The sequence below is a fragment of the Suillus fuscotomentosus genome (genome assembly GCF_016647785.1).
Source record: "Suillus fuscotomentosus strain FC203 chromosome Unknown F5891scaffold_94, whole genome shotgun sequence".
In the NCBI taxonomy this organism is placed as follows: Eukaryota; Fungi; Basidiomycota; class Agaricomycetes; order Boletales; family Suillaceae; genus Suillus; species Suillus fuscotomentosus.
In genome coordinates, this window is record NW_024539606.1 from 1 (window position 1) to 22,940 (window position 22,940).

The following is a 22,940-nucleotide window of genomic DNA, read 5'->3' on the forward strand; positions in this document are numbered from 1 at the left end:
AGGACGTCCCCATCGGTTAGCCAACTTGAAGAAACCGATTCTCAACAACAAGGTTTTTCAGCGCCTTACCCCTTTCCTAATATGACTATTCATCGACTCATGTCCTGGATGAATTCCGGGAGCGCTCTCTTGTCTGAAACTAAAGTCTCGCGCTTGGTTAAGGATGTAATCTTGGCGGAAGATTTTGACCCCAAGCACCTTGAGAATTTCTCCGTGAAGCGAAGCTTGCGAGAGCTGGATAGAGATGAGCATGGGAAAAGGATTATCTTTCCTGATGATTGGATCGAGACCGGTGTTACCATCAATATTCCAACGAGATCAAAGGAGGACGGTCCTCAGCCCTATACTATTCCTGGATTTCACTATCGCCCACTTGTTGAAGTATTACGCGCTGCATTTGCAGATGTTCAAGCTCGGGCGTTTCATCTCCTCCCATTCAAACGGTTGTGGAAAGATCCTTTGGATGGCCACGAAGAACGCGTATTCGACGAGCTCTATGCCTCCGATGCATGGCTGGAAGCTCAGGACAACATTCAGAAACTACCCAGGGAGCCCGGTTGTTCACTGGAACGCGTCATTGCTGGTCTGATGTTCTTTTCAGACACCACTCATCTGGCAAACTTCGGGACCGCCAAGGCTTGGCCACTGTACTTGTATTTCGGAAACCTAACCAAATACGCAAGGTCATCACCCCAATCGGGAGCATGCCACCTAGTAGGATTTTTTCCGTCAGTGAGTTTTCATGTGTTCGCCGTAGTCACCTTTTGCTGCTGATGATGTCAGCTTCCTGATAGCGTCAAAGACATTTTGAGTAATTTATCTCGCATATCGAAGACTGGCATGGCGTCTCTTCAAGCCCACTGCCGCCGGGAGGTGTTCCAGTCCTGCTGGGAAATCTTATTGGATGAAGACTTCATTCACGCATATCGTCATGGCATCATTCTTAAATGTGCTGACGGAGTACTGCGAAGGGTCTTTCCCCGGATCTTCACATATTCCGCGGATTACCCTGAAAAGTACTGTTCCTCCGCACACCCGCTTCAAGAATGCTGAAATGCTGTTAATTCACAGGGTATTAATCGCCACCATCAAGGACATGGGATTGTGCCCTTGCCCCCGGTGTCTCACGCCGAAAAATTTGTTCAATTCTCTTGGGCTCGTGAGGGACATGAAAAACCGAATGACAAACCTTCGGGTATATGTTCTGGCGAAGGTCGAAAAGGCTCGCGAGTTTATCTGTAATGGAAGTACTGTTGACGGTACAAAGGTAGAACATAGTCTTGGTGAGGGCTCGTGGGTGCCTGTTGTCGTGAGTGCAACTACTTCCTTACATTTTATATTGACTACATGTGATATACTGTAGAATCAGTTTGTCAAAAAGCTCGGACCGCTTGGCCTCGATGCGTTTGGCATGCTGGTGGTCGACTTCATGCATGAGTGTGAATTAGGCACCTGGAAAGCGCTATTTACGCACCTCATCAGGTTGCTCTATGTACTCCCTGGCGGCAGTCAGTTGGTGGCAGCCCTGGACAGCAGGTATGAAGAGTTTACACGAAGCTTTGTTACCTGCTAACTAGTAGTCGACTCCCAAACTTCCATAGGTTTCGAGAGATTCCGACTTTCGGCAATGGTGTAATCCGCAAGTTTTCAAATAATACCTCTGACATGAAGAGATTAGCAGCGCGCGACCTAGAAGATATCTTACAAGTTTGCTGGTTATTTATTTCCTGCCTTATGCTAGTTGACGCCTTTCTAGTGTGCCATTCCGGCCTTTGAAGGGCTGTTTCCCAAACACCACGATGCGATAATACAACCTCTACTGTATCGATTTGCCCAATGGCATGCGCTCGCTAAGCTTAGGCTTCACACCGAGTCCACCTGTCACTTTCCTGGATGAAACCTTCAAGAAGTTGTCTGGGATGCTGAGAAAGTTCCAACGCTATACCTGCACGGCATTCAACGCCGTGGAATTACCCAGGGAGAGAGCAGCACGCCAACGAAAGGCTGCTCAACATCCTGAAGCTAACACAACGTCAGCTGAATCGAGTGGGGCTAGGCCGAAGAAGTTTAATTTAGGTACCTATAAATTCCATGCGATGGGAGATTATGTGAGAACCATCCGGTTCTTTGGCACTACAGATTCCTTCACCACTCAGATTGTACGTACCGTTGACATTTCCACTACGTATCTGAAGTTAAGTTGACCTAGGGAGAGCTCGCTCACAGAGCCCTGAAGGCGTTTTATCCGCTGACTAACAAATTAGATACTCCAGCGCAGCTGGCAAAGCATGAACGTAGGCGTCGGGTTTTGCGGCGGGCAGCAGTAGGAGGCACCTCGTCCTCTAGCAATCAATCAGGAGCCAACGCCTCCTGTTCAATGTCCCCAGAAAAGCATCATTATATTGCGACCAATCGGAACAACACAGTACAAATAATCACGTTTATCCAGGAACACGAGGGTGATCCAGCTGTCAAGGTAGAAGTTACGTTGGACATGCCTAGTACACCTTGCTCACATTGATTGTCAGGAATTTATACCAAAATTAAAGGACCATATCCTCTATAGGCTGCGGAAGCTCGACGTTAGTTATTGCGATCATGTCTTCACTGACCAGGAACGTAACTCGGTGATCATCCCAAACAATGTGATGTACTCGGTGCAAACGATGCAGGTGCATTACACCACCTATGACTTGAGGCGTGAGTATGACGTCATCAATCCCCGAACTCACGGGGACGTTATGGTGCTGTCAGGGGAGAGGAACCCTAGGCACCCATACTGGTATGCCCGAGTATTACGCATTTATCATATGGAGGTATGGATTAAAGACGAGCATCCACCTGTGAAGAGGCACTTGGACGTTCTATGGGTTAGATGGCTGGCACCTCTACGGACCCATAAATCTGGCATGAACCATGCTCGCCTTCCGAAGCTTGCATTCGTGGAAGAATCGGACCCAGATGCATTTGGCTTCCTCGATCCAGGGCAAGTCATCAGAGGGGCGCATTTGATTCCGGCATTTGCATCTGGACGTGGTATAAGTTCGCTCCGCTATGGGAATTCACTGGCACGTCCTTGGGGGGAACTAGACGATTGGGAGGAACACTATGTCGGGATGCAAGTGTGAACCTTACTTGCCCTTGCATCAATCCTGACGAAGCTTTTCATCTAGATTCATTGATAGAGACATGTTCTTTCGCTATACTCACTTTGGTATCGGTCATTCAGCCACGATTTGGAGAATCACACGGGATGCTCTTGGTATGGCAGATTCAACTGTAAGGACCGAAGCCATGGATGTTCAAGTTGTAGACGGCGAGGAGGATATGGATGCTGGCGAAGATGAACAAGAGGACATCGGTGACGAGGATGATGAAGAACTCGACGAAGAGGAAGAACTCGACGAAGAGGAAGAACTCGACGAAGAGGAAGAACTCGAGGATGACATTAGTGAAGAAGGGGACTTAGTAGAGGGAACATCGGACAGCGAGGGGCATGACGATGAGGACGAGTTCGAGGATCATCTCTCTTTCTAAAACTTCCTTCCAATCACATTCTATTACTCGAATTGAATTTATTTTCAAATTAGAAGGTCTTCAACTTCAGATTGAATGTAGGAGAAAGTCACAGCACCAGTCACTGCACAAGATGGGTAAATATGAGCGTCTGATCAGGCGGTCACAGGTCACAGGTCACGATAGAGACCTGTGACCAACTCTTGAGCTTTGGAGTTAAACTCGTACAAGCCGCCACTCCTCTGTTTCTAAAGTGTCGGATTCCGCCAGCTAATCTGCTTCGATTGAAGAAGGGTTGGAGGACAACCTTCACACCATGGGCTCTGGGACTACTGTGAGGAACACGCTACCGTGAATAAGTACGTAGTTTCCAGATCGGACGCTTACCATGACTAGTAAAGCAGCTCGTTCACAATGATACCAGCGTTGCCAGTGCAGCAGTAGTGGGAGCTGTCTAAGTAAGTCCCCTCCTCCCTTTCTACCCGTAGATGTAACAGATGTAAACAGGGATTTTCAATATCCGCTTGGACGACATATGCGCAACGTTCGAGGGGTTGTATATCAGCTGGAACCCGAGTCTGTTTGGGAGTTGTGTTACGTTTCATGGGTGCGTCTTCAATCCCACATGTGTGCCATACTCCAACGAATCCACAGATCTTGGCAGCTTGAAAATGTGGAAGATCTATCACAAGGTACGTCTTCTCTCAAATCACTTGGTGCAGCGTTAACGCACGTCGGACACAGCTTCTACTCACCACCTCCGACTGGACGATCAAAAAACCAATGACTCCGCGCCTCATGCACACACAAACGAAACCAACAAGAACGGAAGGGACTCGACAGAAACAGAAACATGGATACTCTTAACACGTCACCTCTGCGACACCCGCCGCACAAATGAATACATCGCGATTAATGCTCAAGATGATACAGTTTTGAGAGATCCAGAACATGTTGCGCTCAAGGTGCATTTCTTCCTCTCCGCAGTATATCAGATCGATACAACAGGCACACCGCAACGCACAGAGCAACTACACAAACAGCACACACCTCCTTTCACGCATCAAAACCTCCAAACTCCAAACCTAAAGTTCAGGCTCCATATTAGCCTGCTACGACGGTCAATTTGAACAAGTCGGATTCACGGTCACTGCGTATGCCTATTCGTCGGATGTGATGGTGTCTTGGAATACGAGGGATCCCCCCACGAGGGATATGCAGAAGGTCCTCTCATTCGTTCCACTTGATCAAAAATGAAAATGCTGATGATGCCAGATTTGACAGCGTGTGGACTAATAAAACGGCTGGGGGTAATCGCACGCATCCGACGTATATGGTGAATCCGCAATATCACCTGCGGGTGCACAATACTAGTACAAGTATCGACAAACGGTCCAGCACAAGTACATGTGTTGGCAGACGCAACAAGACACAAGTCATACTCACCACGCGGAGCACTAGGGATATCTCGCTGAACGTCACAGCAGTGGGGTCGCAGGGCGAGCGTATATCAGAACTAAGTCAGAAAGAAGTGGTGGCTCATTCTGGGCCTCATACATATGGGCATGCGCGTATTGCCGCTTATCTTGCTCGTACGTCGACCTTTTACCTCGAGGGAAACGCGGCTTATTTTCTTCATCTTGCAAATTCATCTTGCAAAGCTGGCGACTACACGGTCATATTATTAGCTTATGGACCGGACCAGATGGGAAATTCACGGAATCAAAACGTTTTGACTTAGACATCTACTTGTAAAGATGCGATCCAGCAAAGCTTACGCGAGGGAGAGCTTGTCACAGTGGCTCGTGGAGCAAGATACTGAAATTTATCTACTTCATAATAACCAGGGGTGCCAGCCGTTAACTTACTCGGACACCGTTCAAATTGATGTTTGAGTTGTCACAGTACTACCGTGACAGTAAACCAGCAGCATATCCCGAAAGCAGCCATGATGGCTCGGATTATCACGGTGAACTCGGACAGTTTTGTCGATATCTGATGTATTAGTATATAGGCCAGGCAATACAGGAAAGTACCAATGGTTCTATCGAAGAGATGGACTCTCCAACGGTGCAAATATGATGTAGTAGTGAACTATGCCTCTTGGACGCTGATAGTAGAGATCTAGACTTTGCCCGGCCGTTTGTTGAGGAGACTCTAAAAAGCCTTGGAAAGCCCGCCAAAATAAGACAGAACGAGAACAGTTTACAACGTCAAGGGGAGTATGCTGCGATCCCTTGTGTACTGTGATGGCGCCGTGTCACGACTTTATGGTGTACTGTATAATGCCATCTTACATTTTTTGTGCAGGGCCAAGCTACTTCTCACGAGAAGGCCGTGGATAATCTGAGATAGCATCTTAATTTTAATGAAGAACGAGAACAATCAACAACATTGAGAGGAATGCGCTGCTATCCCTTGTGTGTTATGATTGCAGCATATCGCGACTTTGTTAAGAAGTCCCACGCTATTCTACTTTCGTTGAGCAGTGTCAAAGCTACTTTTCGCGAGAATGTCTTGAATGAGGCCGTAATTCAGAGCACAAATGAGGCAAAATGACAATGCGCAAAATAATTGGCAGAAGTGTGCTACTACCCCTCATCTACTGCAATAGAAGAAAGCAACAACATTTGTGTGAACTGCTCATGTTGCTCTGGACTTACAGACATCAATGGTCTTGTATTCCCAACCAAAAATTCTCCCCGTATAAATGATATTATTTAGGAGAAGCAAAATTGTATTCTACTGTAGTTCTCACGGCTACAATATCAAGGAATCATCCATTCGCTGATGTATGCGAAAGCCACGCGAGCGCACGACACCTCCCGAAACCGTCGTACTTTACTTCTTAGATGGATGATTTCGGAACGCTTGTATGTAGTAATCACCACATGTCTTTATCTGAAACTAGTATCAACTGAAAGGCGACTCTCACGCGATGATACCCTAGGCTTTTGAGACAGTCTCCTCTGCACACTTGTCTGTAGAGACTACCATCAACATATATCCGCCAGCAAGTGATGTCATCAGACTAAGTCTTGATATCCTTAGTTTTTCGCGCTGCTCAAATTTCCTGGAACATCTTGGCCTCCATCGATGCCGTTGATAATAGAAATATGGTTCTTGGCCAAGCTCTCTGCTATATATCTTGACCGCGGTTTGTCCGTGACTGGGTGCTACATTCGGCGATGAAGATCCTGACCGGCGATTCGTGCTATCTCGGACTGGTCTTTGCCTTTGCGAGGAATCCAAAACTGGCGCCCCCGTTTATTTGAGGCTCGCCATATCGATCGATGCAATAGGATGATTCCAAAGTACTGTAACACATTCACACCGCATGCATTTTACTTGGCTGGTATCTTCCTCCGAATCACACCTGAACACTCGATGGTTACATCCTTCGATTTTATTACAGTAGCTGTGGTGGGACGTAAAACCGCGCAAAGGGACCTCAATTACGATAGAACATAAATTAGGCCAAACGCCACAAAGAGTTAACGACAGTGGAATAAATCGCTCTTGGCGAGAGATTCGGGTATCACGGTTACAGGTAGATGTTGATCGGTGAGCAACCAATGTTGATGAGGCCGTACTAGACACAAATTTTGTCGGTCAAGGTGCATACTAATGCGGGAGCAGCAAACCACTCACGTATGTGTTGCCACTGCAGCAAACGGGCTCCTGGTTACACTCCGCGCCGCTACCAGTACCAATGACGCTGATGGGACTGCAACCCATTGCAACGTTGCCCTCGACAGGGTCAAGGGCAATGTTCAGTACGCTTAGGATCCTGCTCAACTCATGGCTGTTGGACTAATCAGGAGTCAGACATGACTAGGACTAGGTTACAAAGGAACCACGCACCTTATATGTGGTATCACAGCAGGAGACGGTGCCGGTGTTGCACTGCGCACCCGTACTGCTGCAAGTGCTGTTGTCACGAGCAGATAGGGTGGGTACAGCGCTGGTTCCTACGACGAATGCGAGGAGAGAGACGAGGGGGAGAGAAAGAGCGAACATTTTAAATTTGTGGGGGTGGGTTGGGACAAATGAGTGACGAAGTAAATGATAAAAGAAAAATTATTACCGCGGTTTCCTTTATACTATCGGCCGTCACTGCAGAGTGTACGTCAAGGAGGTAAACTTTTTGAATTTGGCGAAGTAAAGGCCTAGATTGGCCTGTACAAGTACGTACGATGCTTCAAGGAAGCTTGAAGCTTCTTCGTTGTTTGATTGACGAGCGCTTGACAATTTCCTAATGTATACCGATCGATACATGCATTTGTGAATTTGGAATTGTCAGACGTACTTCCAAGCATGGAAGGTTTCGACGAACTGCAAACCCAACAAGTGTCTGATCAGTGCGATGCTCGCTCTAACCGAATGATGTGCCTGGAGGCATGTCCGTTATTTACCTCGGCCATGGCTAGGCTTACTTGAGTCCATGTGATACCAAGCGGCGGTCCCACACCACATGTCAAGCGTCGTGTACCTGGCAGGAAACGTCAAGAACGGATGCTGGTGCATCAAAATAAGTATGGAATTAAAATCTGCGATGGGGGTCACGGAAAACTAAGTATGTAGCTCATATAAATGAAGTGTGTGTCTGCTCAATGTCATTCATCTCGACTATGATCCGTTCGCAGAGGGCTCAGAGGATTCCTCGATCTTGCCTTTCTCAAGTGCGCTGGACGCGAGGGGTTTATGCGCCTCCGCGGCTCTGGTTCGATCGATAAGATCCTGGCGCGAAGAATACCCAGGTGGAGCCCATTCGCGGGAAGTCCAAGGTTTGCAATTAGGGTCAGTATACATCTGATATCAAGGTTTAGATCGATACACCCGCAAAGAAAAGACACCTACCATGTTCACACTTTCTAGTGAGAGATTAGATGATTCGTAAAGGAAGAAATAGACGACCACGGCTCCCGTCAAATTGCATGCTGGATAATAATAAAAATTAGTTGCGTGCTGTACTGTTAATGGAAGATGTCATACCCGCAAAAACAAAACCGTAGCGGTAGCTTATGGCACTACTGATGAAGGGCGTAAAGAACGCCAATAGGAAATTCCAAATCCAGTTTGCCGCGGTCGACAGACTACCTTGTTTGGCACGGGTCCGTGTAGGGAACGTTTCTCCAATGAGAATCCAGACACCACTGTCGAACGTCAGTCGATCACAAAAACCCAGTATGCAGATTCTTACGGAGCCCAGGTCATCGCATAACCCCAGATAAACATGCAGGCCGACACGATCATCACTTAAGATGCCTAGTCAGCAACACGATACCCAGAGAGAATGACATCTCACATTTCCCAACGCCAGGATGAGTCGTAGGATCTACAGCAGTTCCAGCAGCGGCGAACACGAAAAGCCATGCTGATTGCCAGATTCCTCCAATGATCAGAGGTCTGCGACGCCCAAACTACATGCGCTGTGAGAAACGGCGCTCTCCACTTATAAACGAACTAGGTCGCTTACCCTCTCGAGGACATACATTCCGCCGAACGTACAGACAAAGTTGACAGTGCCAAGAATGATCTGAGTCACAAACGAGTCACTGAGACCTACTGCTTCGAACACAGTTGCACCATAGTAAAAGAAGTAATTGGCCCCAGTGAGCTGTTGAAGGCTCTGTAGACTCATTCCAAGGAGAGTACGGTAGAGAGTCTTGTTTTGTGGCCTAAAGCAGTCGATCCACCCGCCACGAATCTGCTTTTCGTATTCGACAGAAGACTTGATTTCCTCGACCTCGCGAGTGATGATGTAGTGGCTCTTCGCCTCTTCCTTTGGAATACCGCGAGAACGCGCGAGAGAAAACTGAGCGTCCTCCATTCTGTCATGCGCGGCAAGCCATCTAAAGGGATGATTAGACAAACGAAGGAGACCAGATCGATTACCAATACCGACCTAGGACTCTCTGGCATGAAGAGGATGCCGATACCGAGAATCAGTGCCCACAGGATGCCGATGCCAACAACGATGCGCCATGAAGCAGAATTCGACATGTCCCGGGTTCCAATCGAGATACAGTCTATACAGGAGGTTAACAGCTGACAAGGAACTTGGTATCGTGATCTTACAAGCAACCAGGATACCGAACGTGATGAACAGTTGATAAGTTGCACTAAAGGAACGTCAGCGCCGTGTATGCCACTGAAGAGGTGTGTGGATATCATACGTCAAAGTACCACGGATCTGAGATGGGGCTGTCTCGGCTTGATACTAAGAAAATCAGAACGTGAGCAAAAAGAATGGCCGCAGAATAATCACCATCGGGACGGCAGCACTAAGTGCCCCAACACCCAAGCCACTAACAAGCCGGCCGACAGCAAATTGCTGCCAGACATGGTTCGAAGTTATCTGAATGATGACTCCGATAGTGAACACCACACACTCCACGGACATGGCATAACGACGTCCTAGAAAGTCAGCAATGCTAAAAGAGACCTTAGCGAAATGCGGGTACAGATATCGCGTGCTGCTTACGGTGCACCCAGGAGCGCGCCGACGAGGGTTCCGATGGAGAGAAGGGATACGATGAGACCTTCCCGTACAGTGGAAAATGAACAAGTCAATACATCTCCAGGTGTGGAGCAGGTGGCAAAGCGAAGTAGGAAATCATCCATCAACAGGATATCTGATATCTGACCAGTGTCATACTGACATCCGTACGTCAGCACAGATGATTAGGGTAATCATGCAACTTACTCCAAAGATAAAACCACCCATTGACGCCAAAAGTGCCAGCATGATGGCCACCCATCCTATGGGCAGTCCGTGGCTGTAAAACAGGGGGAATTAACACAATTGTGATCCTGATCGTACAGCGAGAGCTCACAAGTAGAACGCCATGATGTATGATTAGCCCACTGTGCAAGTGTGCGTAGCTGTGAAGAGACGGAGAAGAAGAGATGCTTACGCGAAGTATTTTAATGGAGACTAGGACTGGGGCCTAGGCGAAAGTCCCGGGCATTTGAATCTATTTTAGGTTTTTGCGCCCACAATGGGATACAACTACGTCATCCCGAACGAGTCGCAGAGGAACTTGACCTCGTGTTCAATCAATTCGTCCAGCAATTCGCCTGGGAACTCGGACGTGCTCAAGCTGATTGGAAATCTGCTTGAGGTGTAGCAGTATGCGAGGCCCGGATCAAACATCACACAGCATCAATGTCATCTTAATTACGTTCATTCGTGCTTGAAAATTCAACTTGCAAAGCAGTGGCGCATGGAGGAAGAGCCGCGGTTATCAAACGGTCTGTAAATTGTCGATTCAAAGGATGCCCCACGTTTCGCAAGATAGCATTAATGCCTCGACAAGGCTGAACCTGGAGCATCATGTTTGCCACAGTTGGTGATACGAAAGGAGGATTTAGGAAGTGCGACAGACAGGTCTGACGAACCTGGTGATACGCAATAGCTGAAAGCTGTATGATGGCGGCCGGGGCCAAAACATCGGATATCTACGGCCACATTTATGTTGGCCGGACCCTGCTCGACGGAGCACTATCGATATGGAACTTTTATTCAAGGAAGATGGTACACATGCAGCAGAAGCGCCTATAGGTTCTCAGCTTCCTGTAGAACCGGGTAACAGCTGGTCGAAGAGTTCTTGTCGACCCTGGACTCTGGAGGTTCTAAGTAAAAGAAGGTGAAACGCGCTCGGTCACAGTCACGCTTCCATTATGTCACACGTCGCGTTTCCGGTCACGCTCATCTCATAACCAGAACCAAAATGGCACGCGCAGGACCAAGCAGAACACAGAGGTCACAAAGGGCCCCACAGCCCTCCCAGTCTCAGTCGCAACGTCCTGCTCGAGGTAGCAGAAGAGCACCTGTTGAAGAGGACGAGGACGAAGATGCGGAAGGTGATGATGACCAAGACATGGACATCAACGGAAGGCTCGATGATGCAGACGCAGTAAGTGGCTCGCATCTCCGGTAGTGATTTCCTGGTATTGGAGAGCGCTCGTTGATTCGCTTCTCAGCAACTTGACAGAAAAGCGAGTGATCTCGTAAGATTTGCTCTTTTTATGGAACAGAGGCGGACTCTTATACGCCGAGAGGATATTAACAAGAAGGGTACGCCGAACTTGCAGAGCTCATCCACTTGAATACTGAAAAGAAACATCAGTGCTGGCCTCTAATTCGCGTTCATTCAATTCCGTGTTTGAAAGAGCGCAGAAGCTCCTAAAGAAAACTTTTGCGATGGAACTCGTAGAACTTCAGTCGCGAAACTATCGGGAGCAAGATAATGTCGTAGCTGGTGACGACCTTCAAGAGGCACGCAATGCTATCGGAGTAAAAAAGAAAAGTATGTTGCAGCCATGTCTCCCATGTCTCCTAATGGCCATGACAATTTCTCTCTCTCTCCATAGCTGCGGCTGCAGGATCAAAGACATATATTCTTCGTTCTGTTCTTGATCCCGTCATTATAGAAGCGGCAGCACGGACGGATGAACGGCTGTACGAAGAACAGATTGCTGACAGCCAAGAAAATGGCGATGACGACGATGACATGCCAAGAAGCTACGGATGCATAATCTCTTGGAGCACTACAGATCAGGTCGGCGCCTTGGGTGTCTTGCATGTCATTCTAGCAATAATTCTTGCCAGCGGACGATCCATGACCGACTGTGCGTGCCATAGCTCATCTTGTAATTCATCAAACTAAATCACGCAATATGCGCTCAGTGGATTTACGTGCCCACTTGAAACGCCTCGGCCTCGCATCGAACGAGTCCATATCCATGAACACCCAGTCTACGCACAAGTCTCTTCCTATAGACACATATCTTGGCCAGCTGATGAAGCAAGGATACCTAGACCGTATCAAGCTGGGCGACACGAAAGCGGCTGGCGGCAAACGGAGTCGCGCTCCTGCAGCGACTCAAACCAATCCAGATGAAAATCAAGCATTTGAATGGCATTGGGGCCATCGCTCATATAGCGAGATCGGAGAACAGGCTATTGCTACATTCATCGCTGAATTTATGGTGGAACGCAGCCGTGATGATGACGCCGAAGATGATGATGATGATGATGGTAAAGCTGCGCGGAGCAGGGGTAAGGGAAGAGCCGGGGCTGAGGATGGTAGTAGAGACAAGAAGCTGAAGAACGTGTACGGAGCAATTGAAAGGGCAGCCGGGGGTAACCTATCGGATGTTAAATGAGCCGCTTCCTCTTAGCGTCCTTGGTATATTCATTCTGTATTTTGATGTTATCCCACCTGCTGAATACTTTAACATATGCCGTACTATGCTGTATACTACTAATTGTCTCCTATATTCCACCGATTGTAAATCGAACTAGCAGCGTTGCCCCAGTGCGTCTGCCATCCATCGATAGCAGGTGAATGAACCTCCAGCCCTCCTCAAGGTCGTGGAGACGAGCACAGAAAACCAACATTTCCTCATCCCTTAAGAGTCCTCTATGGCAAAGGATACGTAAGCTGTACAACATCAGCTTGCCGGTTGACATTACTTTATTATCGTTCGCTCACCGGATAAATGTCAAGTCATCCTCCTCAAATTTCCATTCAAAACAGCCATTCCACGTGACGTCTACGCCATCCTCTGGAACATCTTTGCACTCAATGTGCTCGGATTGCCAATCTTGGTTCTTCGAAGAATTAAAAAGTTCCGCATGAACATACGGTGTAAATTCCGTGTGTTCTTTCGGGCGAGGCACTACAGGGGAATAATTGTCAAAAAGTTGAGGGTTCACCCAAATGACTTACAGGAACTGATTCCGATAACGTTGCATGTCACCTTCACATTGCGCTCGACTCCTGTCAAACGTCTTGGCTTCTCGACCCAGCCAGGAGTCCCAGCAAACATGGCTTCATTAAGCTGCATACCATAGTCGAAGTTCTGCCAATTGAGACACACAATCTGGGAGCCGTTGCGCCATTGCCTCAACGGGTCAAGATTACTCGAGCTCAAACGTACACCACGAGGATAGATACGTCGAATTCGATGCAGAGAATGTTCGATCAACTCTGACAGTGAGTGCGGGAGCATAGATAGCATGCACGATTCGTTGATGTTCATCAGGATATTTTGGGGATATGGGGGACTTGGTAACTCTAGAGGAAGATATATAAGCACGAATGAAGCGACTGGTGAGCACTTGCCTTCAGTAAGCCAGTGTTTGATCGGTTTCATACTTCTTGCGTAGAAACCCAGATCGGCCAGCGAATCTGCAATCTTTGCATGGGCATGATTCGCCATCTTAAGCACAGGGTCGATCTCATAATGAAGTTCGGAAATCTCATCATACTCGATGCTAGTACACGAGTCATGATCCAATGCCTTAGAATCTGCGCTGATCTCCTCGCAATATGCGTCCGGATAATACTCCACCTGAAAACGACAGTCAGAAATAACCTAAACCGACACCGTCTAGACTCTACATACCATTAGTAAGATTTTTCCTTTCAGATCCCTTGGAGATATACCATCACCGCTGACTCCTTCCAATGGTTCCTGCACCAACTTATTGCCCCATGTATCCTTCATGATATCCACGAGTTCGCCTTGGTGGGCTATCGGCACGTGGCACTCTAGACTGATAATAACAGGCCAGTCTTCGTCATGAATTGCTTCATCAATAGCCTCGCAGACTGCCTTGAATGTGACGCTTCGACTAAGCGTATGTCCGTGGGTGACAATCGGACCCTTGGAAGACCACCAAACATCGATCTCAACGCAGCGTGCGTTCTTGGAGAGAACATGTGTGTAGCACTCGGAAGACGCACGACCGAGGACTTGCCATGCGAGTAGATATGTGTTATGCGAAGAGCTGGTAAATGTGTAACATTGCATATATGCATCGCTGAATTGATCTTGACATACGAAACGAAGTAATCCCTCAAAGGTCGGGTGTCATCGACGACCCGCAGACGAACAGCAGGAAGTTTCAGGAGCTCACGGGCATCCTATTTAACCGGGGTCGTTGAGCGCCAAGGCAGGATAATTCAAAGTACTCACCAAACCGTTCTGCTTCAGAAAACTAAGGATATCAAGACTTAGTCTTATGGCATTACTCGCTGGCGGATATATGTTGATGGTATAATTAGTCTCTAAAGACAAGTGTGCAGAGGAGACTGTCTCAAAAGCCTTGGGTATCATCGTGAGAGTCGCCTTTCAGCTGCCCTCGATAACTACTATATAGTAGCAAAAAGAGTTAACTAGCTTCATCATGATGTATATATATAGAACACGGAACCTGTCTCATTTATTTACTGAAATAATGATCCGGTTACTGGACGCGCCCTGAGCCGGTTTTCGATGAGCAAAATTCTGATAAGCGCAAGAATATTGGCGTCGTACGAGAACGCTTTGAACGCGGTGGTGAACCAAGCCGTGATGAGTGTGAGTGATGTCCCACTTACATGGGCGAACAACAAACGCAGGACCAATACGAGGTGACTCCGGTGATAAATAAAAGCGTATAACAATTATGTTTATTGGCTAATTGTGTATGAACCATGGCCCCATGTCATCATAGTTCCCACCACATATGTCACCATTGACTATATGTTTGGCCAAAGGCTTCAGAAATAAAGGACTATAACTGGTGGACCACTGTAGACGGTGAGATGCGAATAGATGTGAACCTCCAGTAGGGTTGAAAGAACTATCTTCCACCCCTTGGAACCAGTCAGAAAGAACAGATGTCGAATCAAACCGCCACGGAAATGAATATATAGTTTATTTCGAGAAATGGGACCATAAGGACATAGAACATACACAGTAGGGGCACATCGGATAGTCCGCAGACAGTGAAACAAAGTGTTTGTAGGATGATAGGAACCAGTAAAAAGTTATCATGAACACTCGTTCCGTAACTGCTGTGGTTAGACCTTCATAAGGACCGCACACTCGAAGCAAAGAGACCACACAAAGATGCCTGGAGATATTTCCTGCAGAATCCATGCTCTGAGGAATGAGAGGCAGAGCGAATATGCGTGATCTGTGAGGCTTCCAATACTTTCCATGACGTCGTTGATCGAGACGGAGCTGGAACAGCCTTGGAACCGAGGAACAGTTATATCTCGGCTGTATTGGTCAGTAGTCAACATCCATAAGTTAAACTGAACACACCTTGTACTCAAAGATGCCGCATAATCAGGATTATGGGTCTGGTTCTAGTTTCTCGCCTCGAGCAAGAACGCGGACGACCTTGCTAGGCTGAGAGATCACTTCCATCATTTGCATAACGGCAGCAGGGCGCTCCACTAGCCCGGTGCCTCGAGCGACAGGAAGACCCCCCTGAGCGGTATGGGAATTACGTCTGCCTCGACCGGCCTGTCGTTTTCCTCTATCGTCATCATCAAGATTACGAGGATGGTTCGATGAAGGTGGAACGAGTGGTGCTGCGGAAGGTTCCACTTCTAAGAGAGTGATACCAGCCCGGGTAGCCCAGTGTCCAATCAACAGGCCAGCTGAACGAGGCTCGTATTTATGAGTGTGTGGACTTGGAGCTGGAAGGGGTACCGGAGATGATACTTCGGGCATTGCATCAGTTCGACAGACCTGAGCTGGAGTAGCAGAAGGGGAAAGGATAGCAAGAACGACTTTCAGTTTGTCGCTCGTTGAAGCACGAGTTTCAGAGACGTGATCAACTTCCCAACGGGCGCAACAAATCATGCGCCGAACCCACTCTGGAGAACCAGAGAGGTGCAGCGACTGTAACATAGCTTTGTCCTTAGCATCATCAGGTGACATGTCCTTGAACTCGATGCGGTCCCACGGAACGAAGGCATCATCCCGCTGGACACGGATACGAGGATTTGTGCCAACTTGAGCCTCTAAAATTCGTGAAGCTGACCGCGCGCGCTGGGCGAGAGGACTCGTTCCCTTCTTGAGTAAATCAAGAGTATTCAAGGCTAAGCCACCTCACGTCAGACGACAAAACATTTCTAACGTCTCGACTGACCTTCAAGGGGTACAATAACGATTTCATCACGTCCATCTCTGCACCATTTCTTCACCTGGTGGAGGGCGTGTACCAATACGCTCGCATCGACCACTACTATATCTGCATCCTTGTCACCCCTGGCCTCCTGGCTCGATTTCCTGGGCTTTTGCACCCTGGCTTCACTGTGCTCTCTTTCAGGTACAGCTTCAGCGACAGACTTCTTCGCAGACCTATTGCCTGAAGATGGGCGCTGCTTGGGTGTATGATTGATAACACCGCGACGGTTGGTATTACCCAAGTCGGCTTGCGGATGACGACGGTCTCTCCAGTTTCCAGATGCTGGCCCACGTGTAACCGATTTTTCCAGCTGTTCGACTTGATGGCTTAGAAATGCAGCCCCGAGCGCTCGAGACATGGCGAGCTTGTTCACTGAACCGCCGGTAGTTGTAGGACCCTGCAATATGCCACAGTGACAAAAGGTGAGGAGATGCTTAGCAATCTCGTTGAGCTTACCTTGCTCTCTGCCATTCACTTTGCGACTAGATGATTATTACAAAGAAGAAGAGGATAGCTTTTGATGTAGGCTGTTGGCCGGTCGTGGGACAGATACAGCTCGGAATTCTAGTGCGGCCGTGGCATGACTTGTACTTAGTCAGCACACTGTGGAGTTTAGTGACTGCATAAGTAATTAATGTTAATGAAGCCTCAAGGCAGTGGACTGGTCTAATAGGGTCTAGCACTACATTTCTGTTGGGCATCAAGCCGCCAACAAAGCAAAATGATAAATATAAAACACCGCGTCTTCTCAGCGAGAGTCGATGTTAGTCAACCAAAGCCAAATATCATTCCAAACAAATCCTTCCATCCCCTCTTCACTACTATCTGCGACCCTGCACCATACTCGTCAGCTAACCACTCTAGGTAACGGGCATCAAGAGAGCTTAGAGGGCCAAGCTCGAATGATATCATATCTTTTGGAGTAATGTAAATCACCGAAGTCTCTGGTGTACCGGAGGTGACAGAAGGAAGTAGATCAACTAGGCGAGAGAGTTGGAAGCTGGTGTTGGCGTGAAATGTTTGAAGTAGGGCGAGTGTCGTTAGAATCTGACGATCATGTCGTTCGTTGGTTTCTGGATCTGTGTCATTACCATTATTGCATAACTGTGGCATAGATCGCGTAGCAGCGGAAGATGACGAAGGCTGGCGACGGTCAAAGCCAGTATTTCCAACCGGCCAAGTCATGCCGCTGGTCCTTCTCATTCCCTTTGAGTTTGGGCTTCCACCAGGACACCCTTCAATCCCCATACCCAGGTTACGCACAAATGTTCCGTCAACGGTAAGATCATCGTCACCTTCTAATCTGATGCTGCCCCAGTTGGCGAGGGATCCGTTGCCAGTGGAATAGGACGCAACTGAGTTGCCACGCCAGGACCCCATCCAGAGCCCAGCACATACAATACACACATCTTCATATATTCTCCAAGGGTCTGTCCACGAAGATGAGGGTTTATTTCTGGCATTGATTTCAGATGAGGGGCGGCAGCATGGCTGTGCACATTGATCGCCATCCAGCTGCAGAATGCGTTCAAGCTCGTTCCACTGTCAGGTGTGTTCAACACGTATACGGAGACATGACTGCAAATATATGTACCAGCCTTATATCACTCCACGTGAAACGAAAAATGGCTAAACGATGTGTGGGCCCTTTAGAACCAGGTGGCTGCGGCTGCGGCTTTGAGAGGTATAAGGTCGGTCGTGAAGTTTTGGAGGGTGTAGATGTCGTTAGATCGATCAAAAGGTCGTAGTAAGATGGTTTGTCCAGAAAAATGGCATCAGTCGTGCCTTTCAAACAAGAATGAGGGGCACGCCTAGAGCTATATTATCATCACTTACAAGCAACCCAACCTCGACCAGTTTTGCCCTCGCGATCCATCTTGTCAAGGTCATTGAGAGTAACCATGCCAAGCACATGAATAGCCTCTTGTGTTTTACCCTTAAGCCTCGTATAATACTGCGTCGCCGGGTCATTTTCATTGATGTCATTAGTTGATGGGTCAAGTTGAGCTGCGTAACAGATATCTGCGGCCACTTGGCACAGTATGCATGCGGCTTCAACCGGCGGGAGCGTATATATAAGTATCCTCTGACGCCCAAGGACATGCTTGTACAACGTCAATGCCGAAGGTCCTAGGATGCGCAACAAGTGTGAGAGGTGGATGGTAGGATTAAATTCTGAATCCGGCTGTATATTGGGGTCAGAGAAACATAAGGTAACGCTCATGCTGCATCGCACATTATCAAGTTCATGACTCCAACCATACCATTTGCCAGCACCACTGAGATCTGCTCGTCGAACCTTGCGTTCTTCGAAAAAAATACGAGCGGGTTCCCAATCGCTTTCAGATGGCTCTAAAACACCTCTGGTTTCTAACGAGAGATAGATGGAGTCAGCTAAAGTCCGAAGGGCAGCGACATGCCGCCATGGACGAGACCGGGTAGATTTGGCCAATAGAATTCCAAGAGACGTCAGCCGGAACCCGCGGTGGCCTTGTTCAGCGGTCCTCCGCCGACGGAAAACACATATGCCGGAATGGGCATCCTTCGTGAAGTATCTATTAAATTCTGATAAGTAGAGCTGTGGTATGGGTGCAGGGCACATACACCACATCCTGGTCTACAAGATGGAGACCACTGGGGAGGGTGCTAAATTCAACACCATCGAGCTCAAGGTCTGAAGCACATTTAAGTCGCTAACCGATATGAAAACTGCAAACAGACCATCGCTGGCCTTCAAACACCAGTCCACTAGATTACCCTTCGTTGGGTGAAACGAAGCGTGGAAGATAGCAACTGGACAGCGGGGTATCAGTTGAACTCTTGCGGCTTTAGACTTAATAACAGACCTATATCCTGAGGTATTCTTCCTCTTGAGTCGATGGCATCGATGGACATGGTTGCAGCCGCATGCACAGGCTACTGCAGGCAGCAACCATTTAGAGTCTCGCATTGTCTCACACTATTAATGTCACGGCTGAAGGGACCATCGGTCACACTCTTGTCACGCTCAATCCAGCGATGGCTTCAACCACTTCGTCGCAGCCTCAACAAATCAATGTTGCTGATCTCGACCTCCAACAGCTATCTGATGTGCGCCGTCAGCTAGAGGAGGTACTTTAATGATATCACTGTTTTTCTGCGTCTCTGATTGTGTTGTAGGAATTGAACCACCTCACAAACTCATTCGCTCAGCTGAAGCAGGCACAAGCGAAGTTTAAGTCATGCATTGAGAATGTCAGAGAAATTAAACCTCAAAACAAAGGTACACCGGAATTTTCATCTTCAGGCTCTAACTTAATTCTATCTGTGCAGGAACGACTATCCTTGTTCCTTTGACCAACTCCCTATATGTGCCTGGTCACTTAAGTGATGCGGAGAATGTGATCGTCGACGTCGGTACAGGATATTACGTGAAGAAGGCATGTGTGAGATCTTATGTTACAGGCCACCGCTGATTAGATGACCGTACAGTCTCGGGCACAGGCCACCAAATATTATGAAACAAAAGTGGAATATATTCGCACTAATCTCGATACGCTACAAGAAACGATACAAAAGAAGCAGGAGAATATGAGCTACCTCATTAATGTAATGCAGGCTAAACTACAGCAGTCCCAGACACAGCCCACCAAGGTCTGAACTTTCGAGTTAAGGCAAGATTACATTTGCAACCTGCCCTTCCCCGCTGATTTCTCCTTTATAATAGATTTTAGCTGTAACATACTGAATGCACAATCTTGCGTCTTCATCGTGCATGAAACGTTTGTTACTTCACTTGGGTGACAGATCCTAGTTAATGGCCTGAGAAACGCGGTTTTTTCACTGCCGGAGAAGGTTGCTCTGCGTCGTTTGGGCTTTTACCAATCGTTATGATATAGTATCAGGGGGCAAATGGAGCTGGGTCACGATGACGGCAGGCGTTTATCGCTTGTCCAACCCGATAATATATTACTCGGCTGTCTATTTTAGGCACCCCCGCCCTCATCTCCCTTCCCGCCGGGTTCCTCACTGCCCACAGAACTCCACACGTCGCCGACCACGACGAGCGCGCGCTATTTGGGGTCAGCGCCAAGCCTACGTGCGCTTAGTCATCCTCCCCGTCATGCCCCGTGCCACACGACATAATAAGCTCCTGGCGCTTTTCGTGCAGTTATAACTCAATGTCTGTTTTGCGCCTTTGGTATCTATACGTACCCATGCACTGCTCTAACCTAGCCGCACTCGAGCTGCGCGTTCTTCTAACATTGTTCCATTTAATCATTATAGATTATAGGCAGGTTTGGTTGGTCGATCATTTTTGCGTTTGCAGGCTATGGTGATGAATGGCGTCGTTGCCGACGACTCTTGCACCAAACTTTCCGTCCTGACTCTGCACCCAAGTTTCGTCCAATGCAGATCAAGCGCGCGCATGAGATGATCAATCTAATTAATGACCCTCATTGTCACTTTGCAACGTCAGTCTATGTGTTTGTAAACTACTAACCTGGATTCTCGACATCAATTACGATATCAACGACATACGGCCGCCAAACTAGTCCTCGTGATGATCCTCTGGTTCGAATCCCTAGAGAGCAATTTTGCTCAAAAATTTTCCCTTCTGTGAGCTAAGCTATTTTTCTCGTGAAAATAACTAACACTCTGTACTCTGACGCAGTACTGAAGTTACCTGACTGGTGCTAGGGATCTTCAATCAAACGCGATGCTCTCACACTTCGGTCAATTGCACGAGAGAAATGACCGACGTGCCGTTTCAATGTGCACAGGAGCATATGGTGGGCATCTTTCGTTTTGAAAGATATTAGCTCATTCTAGCTATCAATCACATGGTCGTCAAGGCCGAAAACTTCCCTTGGTCAGTTTTCGATGGTAGCAGAAAATATCCAACGAATCGAGAAGCAAGATCAGACATCCAGACCATTGTTTGAGGGTACCTTAAAGAAAGCAGCTACTACTGCTATTCTGGGTTCGTAATCTTTTTACAAGGGATGGTATACTTCATTGATACATATCTATTCAGGTTCATACGAGACGGTTAGCCGATATCCGACCCAGCTTGTCAACTGCTGAAGTTTCTTACAGATTATTTCAGTCTTGATGGTTTTTGCTCTCGCCATGGTGTCTTACCAAATGTTCAAAAACGCGCACAAGTAGAAATCGACTCAGTGGTTGGGTGGGATCGCTTACCTACTTTCGAAGACAGCGTCACTACCATACGTTGAATCACTTCTACGGGAGACTTTGCGATGACGGCCTATCGGACCCATTGGTAGCCTTCCTTGGCGAGAGATCAAGCGCCTGCACTGAATATGATATTATAGCGCCACGTGCCACCTCGAGTGACGATATATATGACGGTCACTTCGACTCAGAAGGTCTGCCATTTTCATCTAAGGAGCAGATCACATCTAACCCCGATTGCAGCACTCCAAGAAACGGTCAAAGTTTGTGCTCAAGAAAACGGAACTTGCCGTGTACTGGCTCTACCAGCCGCTGAAGATACCAGGAGGTCAAAACGACCATGGACGTAGGACCTTTGCGATTTTGACCCAGGCTGGAAATGGAAAATAATTTTACTGTCAATGCGCAACATGTGCAATATCGTCGATACCGGCATCTGAAATGGACATGCAGGAGATACCAAAGCTACCATCACCGTCAGGGAATAAAACAAAGACCGTGATTGTAATGACGACCCAGGCGATTGCGTACTGCGCTGAGGGGCTAGACTCGTGACCAGTCTGACGTACGTCACATGAGAGTGGAGAATTTTTGACGTGATCTCGGAGAAATTTGGCAGGCGAAGCACGGAGTTCGAATTTTAGCAGGTGCCGGTTGTGCCGGGTGTTGTCGTACATAATGCATTCAGACATTGTACAGACACTACTGTTTTGCTACATCTCTATGTTATGACCATGAGTTTCAATATTTGCCTATGTCTATATCAGCTTTGAATGCTCTCAAAAACCTTCCAATGGACTTTACAAACACGATCACAATTAATCATGACACTCCTCATGACAAGACTCTCTGGAGTGTACATGAGTGTTGCCTATTGGGCAGTATTTGTATGATCTTCCATGCAGCGCATGTTCAAAGGAAGTTTTGGCAATGCAGTACTCTATGCCGTGCGCGAATAAAAGTTTCTGAGTGATTGATAGTTGATAGTAACTATGTAGTGCTATTACTTCAACTGGCATGACTGGCACCTGCTAAATTGAAACTCCGTGCTTCGCCTGTCAAATCTCTCTGAGATCAACCAGCCTGGCTATGCCACTTGACTTGTCTGTGGTTATATAAGCCAGGCTGGTCCCAAGCCTACTGAGGGGCATGAATAGCCATATATAGCCTGCATGGCCTGGCACTCGTGATAAGCGCTGGGGCTCAATGTCATCACTGAAAATCAAGATATGTTACCAACCGTTATATCCACCTTATAATGGTC

The 22,940-nt window shown here is 47.7% G+C and overlaps 11 protein-coding genes across 11 annotated transcripts; 6 read left to right on the forward strand and 5 right to left on the reverse strand.

Annotated features, from left to right (window-relative positions):
• Positions 1-3,189: 3,189 nt before the first annotated feature.
• On the forward strand, positions 3,190-3,537 carry F5891DRAFT_1196127 (uncharacterized protein; the record flags this gene model as incomplete). Its single annotated transcript, XM_041368253.1, has 1 exon — positions 3,190-3,537. The coding sequence occupies one exon, from the start codon at positions 3,190-3,192 to the stop codon at positions 3,535-3,537; it is 348 nt and encodes a 115-aa protein (XP_041219173.1).
• A 295-nt stretch (positions 3,538-3,832) lies between these two features.
• On the forward strand, positions 3,833-4,646 carry F5891DRAFT_985662 (uncharacterized protein; the record flags this gene model as incomplete). The annotated part of the gene is made up of 5 exons (XM_041377630.1): positions 3,833-3,850; positions 3,950-3,974; positions 4,024-4,123; positions 4,171-4,208; positions 4,261-4,646. 5 exons carry the CDS (start codon positions 3,833-3,835, stop codon positions 4,644-4,646), a joined length of 567 nt encoding a protein of 188 aa, XP_041219174.1.
• Positions 4,647-7,060: 2,414 nt separating this feature from the next.
• F5891DRAFT_1196128 (fungal hydrophobin) lies at positions 7,061-7,536 on the reverse strand (the record flags this gene model as incomplete). Its single annotated transcript, XM_041368254.1, has 3 exons — positions 7,061-7,108; positions 7,168-7,329; positions 7,381-7,536. 3 exons carry the CDS (start codon positions 7,534-7,536, stop codon positions 7,061-7,063), a joined length of 366 nt encoding a protein of 121 aa, XP_041219175.1.
• Positions 7,537-7,976: 440 nt separating this feature from the next.
• Positions 7,977-10,527, reverse strand: F5891DRAFT_765708 (general substrate transporter). The gene is made up of 13 exons (XM_041373185.1): positions 10,356-10,527; positions 10,226-10,298; positions 10,004-10,176; positions 9,788-9,953; positions 9,696-9,739; positions 9,598-9,641; positions 9,425-9,548; positions 8,996-9,371; positions 8,825-8,939; positions 8,720-8,774; positions 8,512-8,672; positions 8,377-8,456; positions 7,977-8,328 (listed from the first exon to the last, which is right to left on the reverse strand). The coding sequence occupies exons 1-13, from the start codon at positions 10,367-10,369 to the stop codon at positions 8,146-8,148; spliced, it is 1,608 nt and encodes a 535-aa protein (XP_041219176.1). The 5' UTR covers positions 10,370-10,527; the 3' UTR covers positions 7,977-8,145.
• Positions 10,528-11,252: 725 nt separating this feature from the next.
• On the forward strand, positions 11,253-12,690 carry F5891DRAFT_962701 (MAGE-domain-containing protein; the record flags this gene model as incomplete). The annotated part of the gene is made up of 5 exons (XM_041375932.1): positions 11,253-11,438; positions 11,506-11,599; positions 11,652-11,846; positions 11,896-12,153; positions 12,212-12,690. 5 exons carry the CDS (start codon positions 11,253-11,255, stop codon positions 12,688-12,690), a joined length of 1,212 nt encoding a protein of 403 aa, XP_041219177.1.
• Positions 12,691-12,799: 109 nt separating this feature from the next.
• Positions 12,800-14,649, reverse strand: F5891DRAFT_962700 (PLC-like phosphodiesterase; the record flags this gene model as incomplete). Its single annotated transcript, XM_041375931.1, has 6 exons — positions 12,800-12,968; positions 13,020-13,206; positions 13,257-13,881; positions 13,936-14,320; positions 14,374-14,456; positions 14,509-14,649. 6 exons carry the CDS (start codon positions 14,647-14,649, stop codon positions 12,800-12,802), a joined length of 1,590 nt encoding a protein of 529 aa, XP_041219178.1.
• A 1,005-nt stretch (positions 14,650-15,654) lies between these two features.
• On the reverse strand, positions 15,655-16,856 carry F5891DRAFT_1196132 (uncharacterized protein; the record flags this gene model as incomplete). Its single annotated transcript, XM_041368255.1, has 2 exons — positions 15,655-16,409; positions 16,460-16,856. The coding sequence occupies 2 exons, from the start codon at positions 16,854-16,856 to the stop codon at positions 15,655-15,657; spliced, it is 1,152 nt and encodes a 383-aa protein (XP_041219179.1).
• A 199-nt stretch (positions 16,857-17,055) lies between these two features.
• On the reverse strand, positions 17,056-19,432 carry F5891DRAFT_1065599 (uncharacterized protein). The gene is made up of 7 exons (XM_041363085.1): positions 19,345-19,432; positions 19,220-19,291; positions 19,103-19,172; positions 18,735-19,053; positions 18,335-18,683; positions 18,093-18,283; positions 17,056-18,040 (listed from the first exon to the last, which is right to left on the reverse strand). Exons 1-7 carry the CDS (start codon positions 19,391-19,393, stop codon positions 17,267-17,269), a joined length of 1,824 nt encoding a protein of 607 aa, XP_041219180.1. The 5' UTR covers positions 19,394-19,432; the 3' UTR covers positions 17,056-17,266.
• An 84-nt stretch (positions 19,433-19,516) lies between these two features.
• On the forward strand, positions 19,517-20,137 carry F5891DRAFT_962692 (Prefoldin subunit-domain-containing protein; the record flags this gene model as incomplete). Its single annotated transcript, XM_041375930.1, has 4 exons — positions 19,517-19,609; positions 19,658-19,760; positions 19,811-19,923; positions 19,970-20,137. The coding sequence occupies 4 exons, from the start codon at positions 19,517-19,519 to the stop codon at positions 20,135-20,137; spliced, it is 477 nt and encodes a 158-aa protein (XP_041219181.1).
• A 642-nt stretch (positions 20,138-20,779) lies between these two features.
• Positions 20,780-20,980, forward strand: F5891DRAFT_962710 (uncharacterized protein; the record flags this gene model as incomplete). The annotated part of the gene is made up of 1 exon (XM_041375934.1): positions 20,780-20,980. A coding segment is annotated over one exon (201 nt), but the record flags the coding sequence as incomplete, so codon positions are not given.
• Positions 20,981-21,002: 22 nt separating this feature from the next.
• Positions 21,003-22,320, forward strand: F5891DRAFT_1065603 (uncharacterized protein). Its single transcript, XM_041363086.1, has 7 exons — positions 21,003-21,097; positions 21,153-21,270; positions 21,334-21,461; positions 21,516-21,529; positions 21,578-21,645; positions 21,695-21,870; positions 21,920-22,320. The coding sequence occupies exons 3-7, from the start codon at positions 21,362-21,364 to the stop codon at positions 22,024-22,026; spliced, it is 465 nt and encodes a 154-aa protein (XP_041219183.1). The 5' UTR covers positions 21,003-21,097; positions 21,153-21,270; positions 21,334-21,361; the 3' UTR covers positions 22,027-22,320.
• The last annotated feature ends 620 nt before the right edge of the window (positions 22,321-22,940 follow it).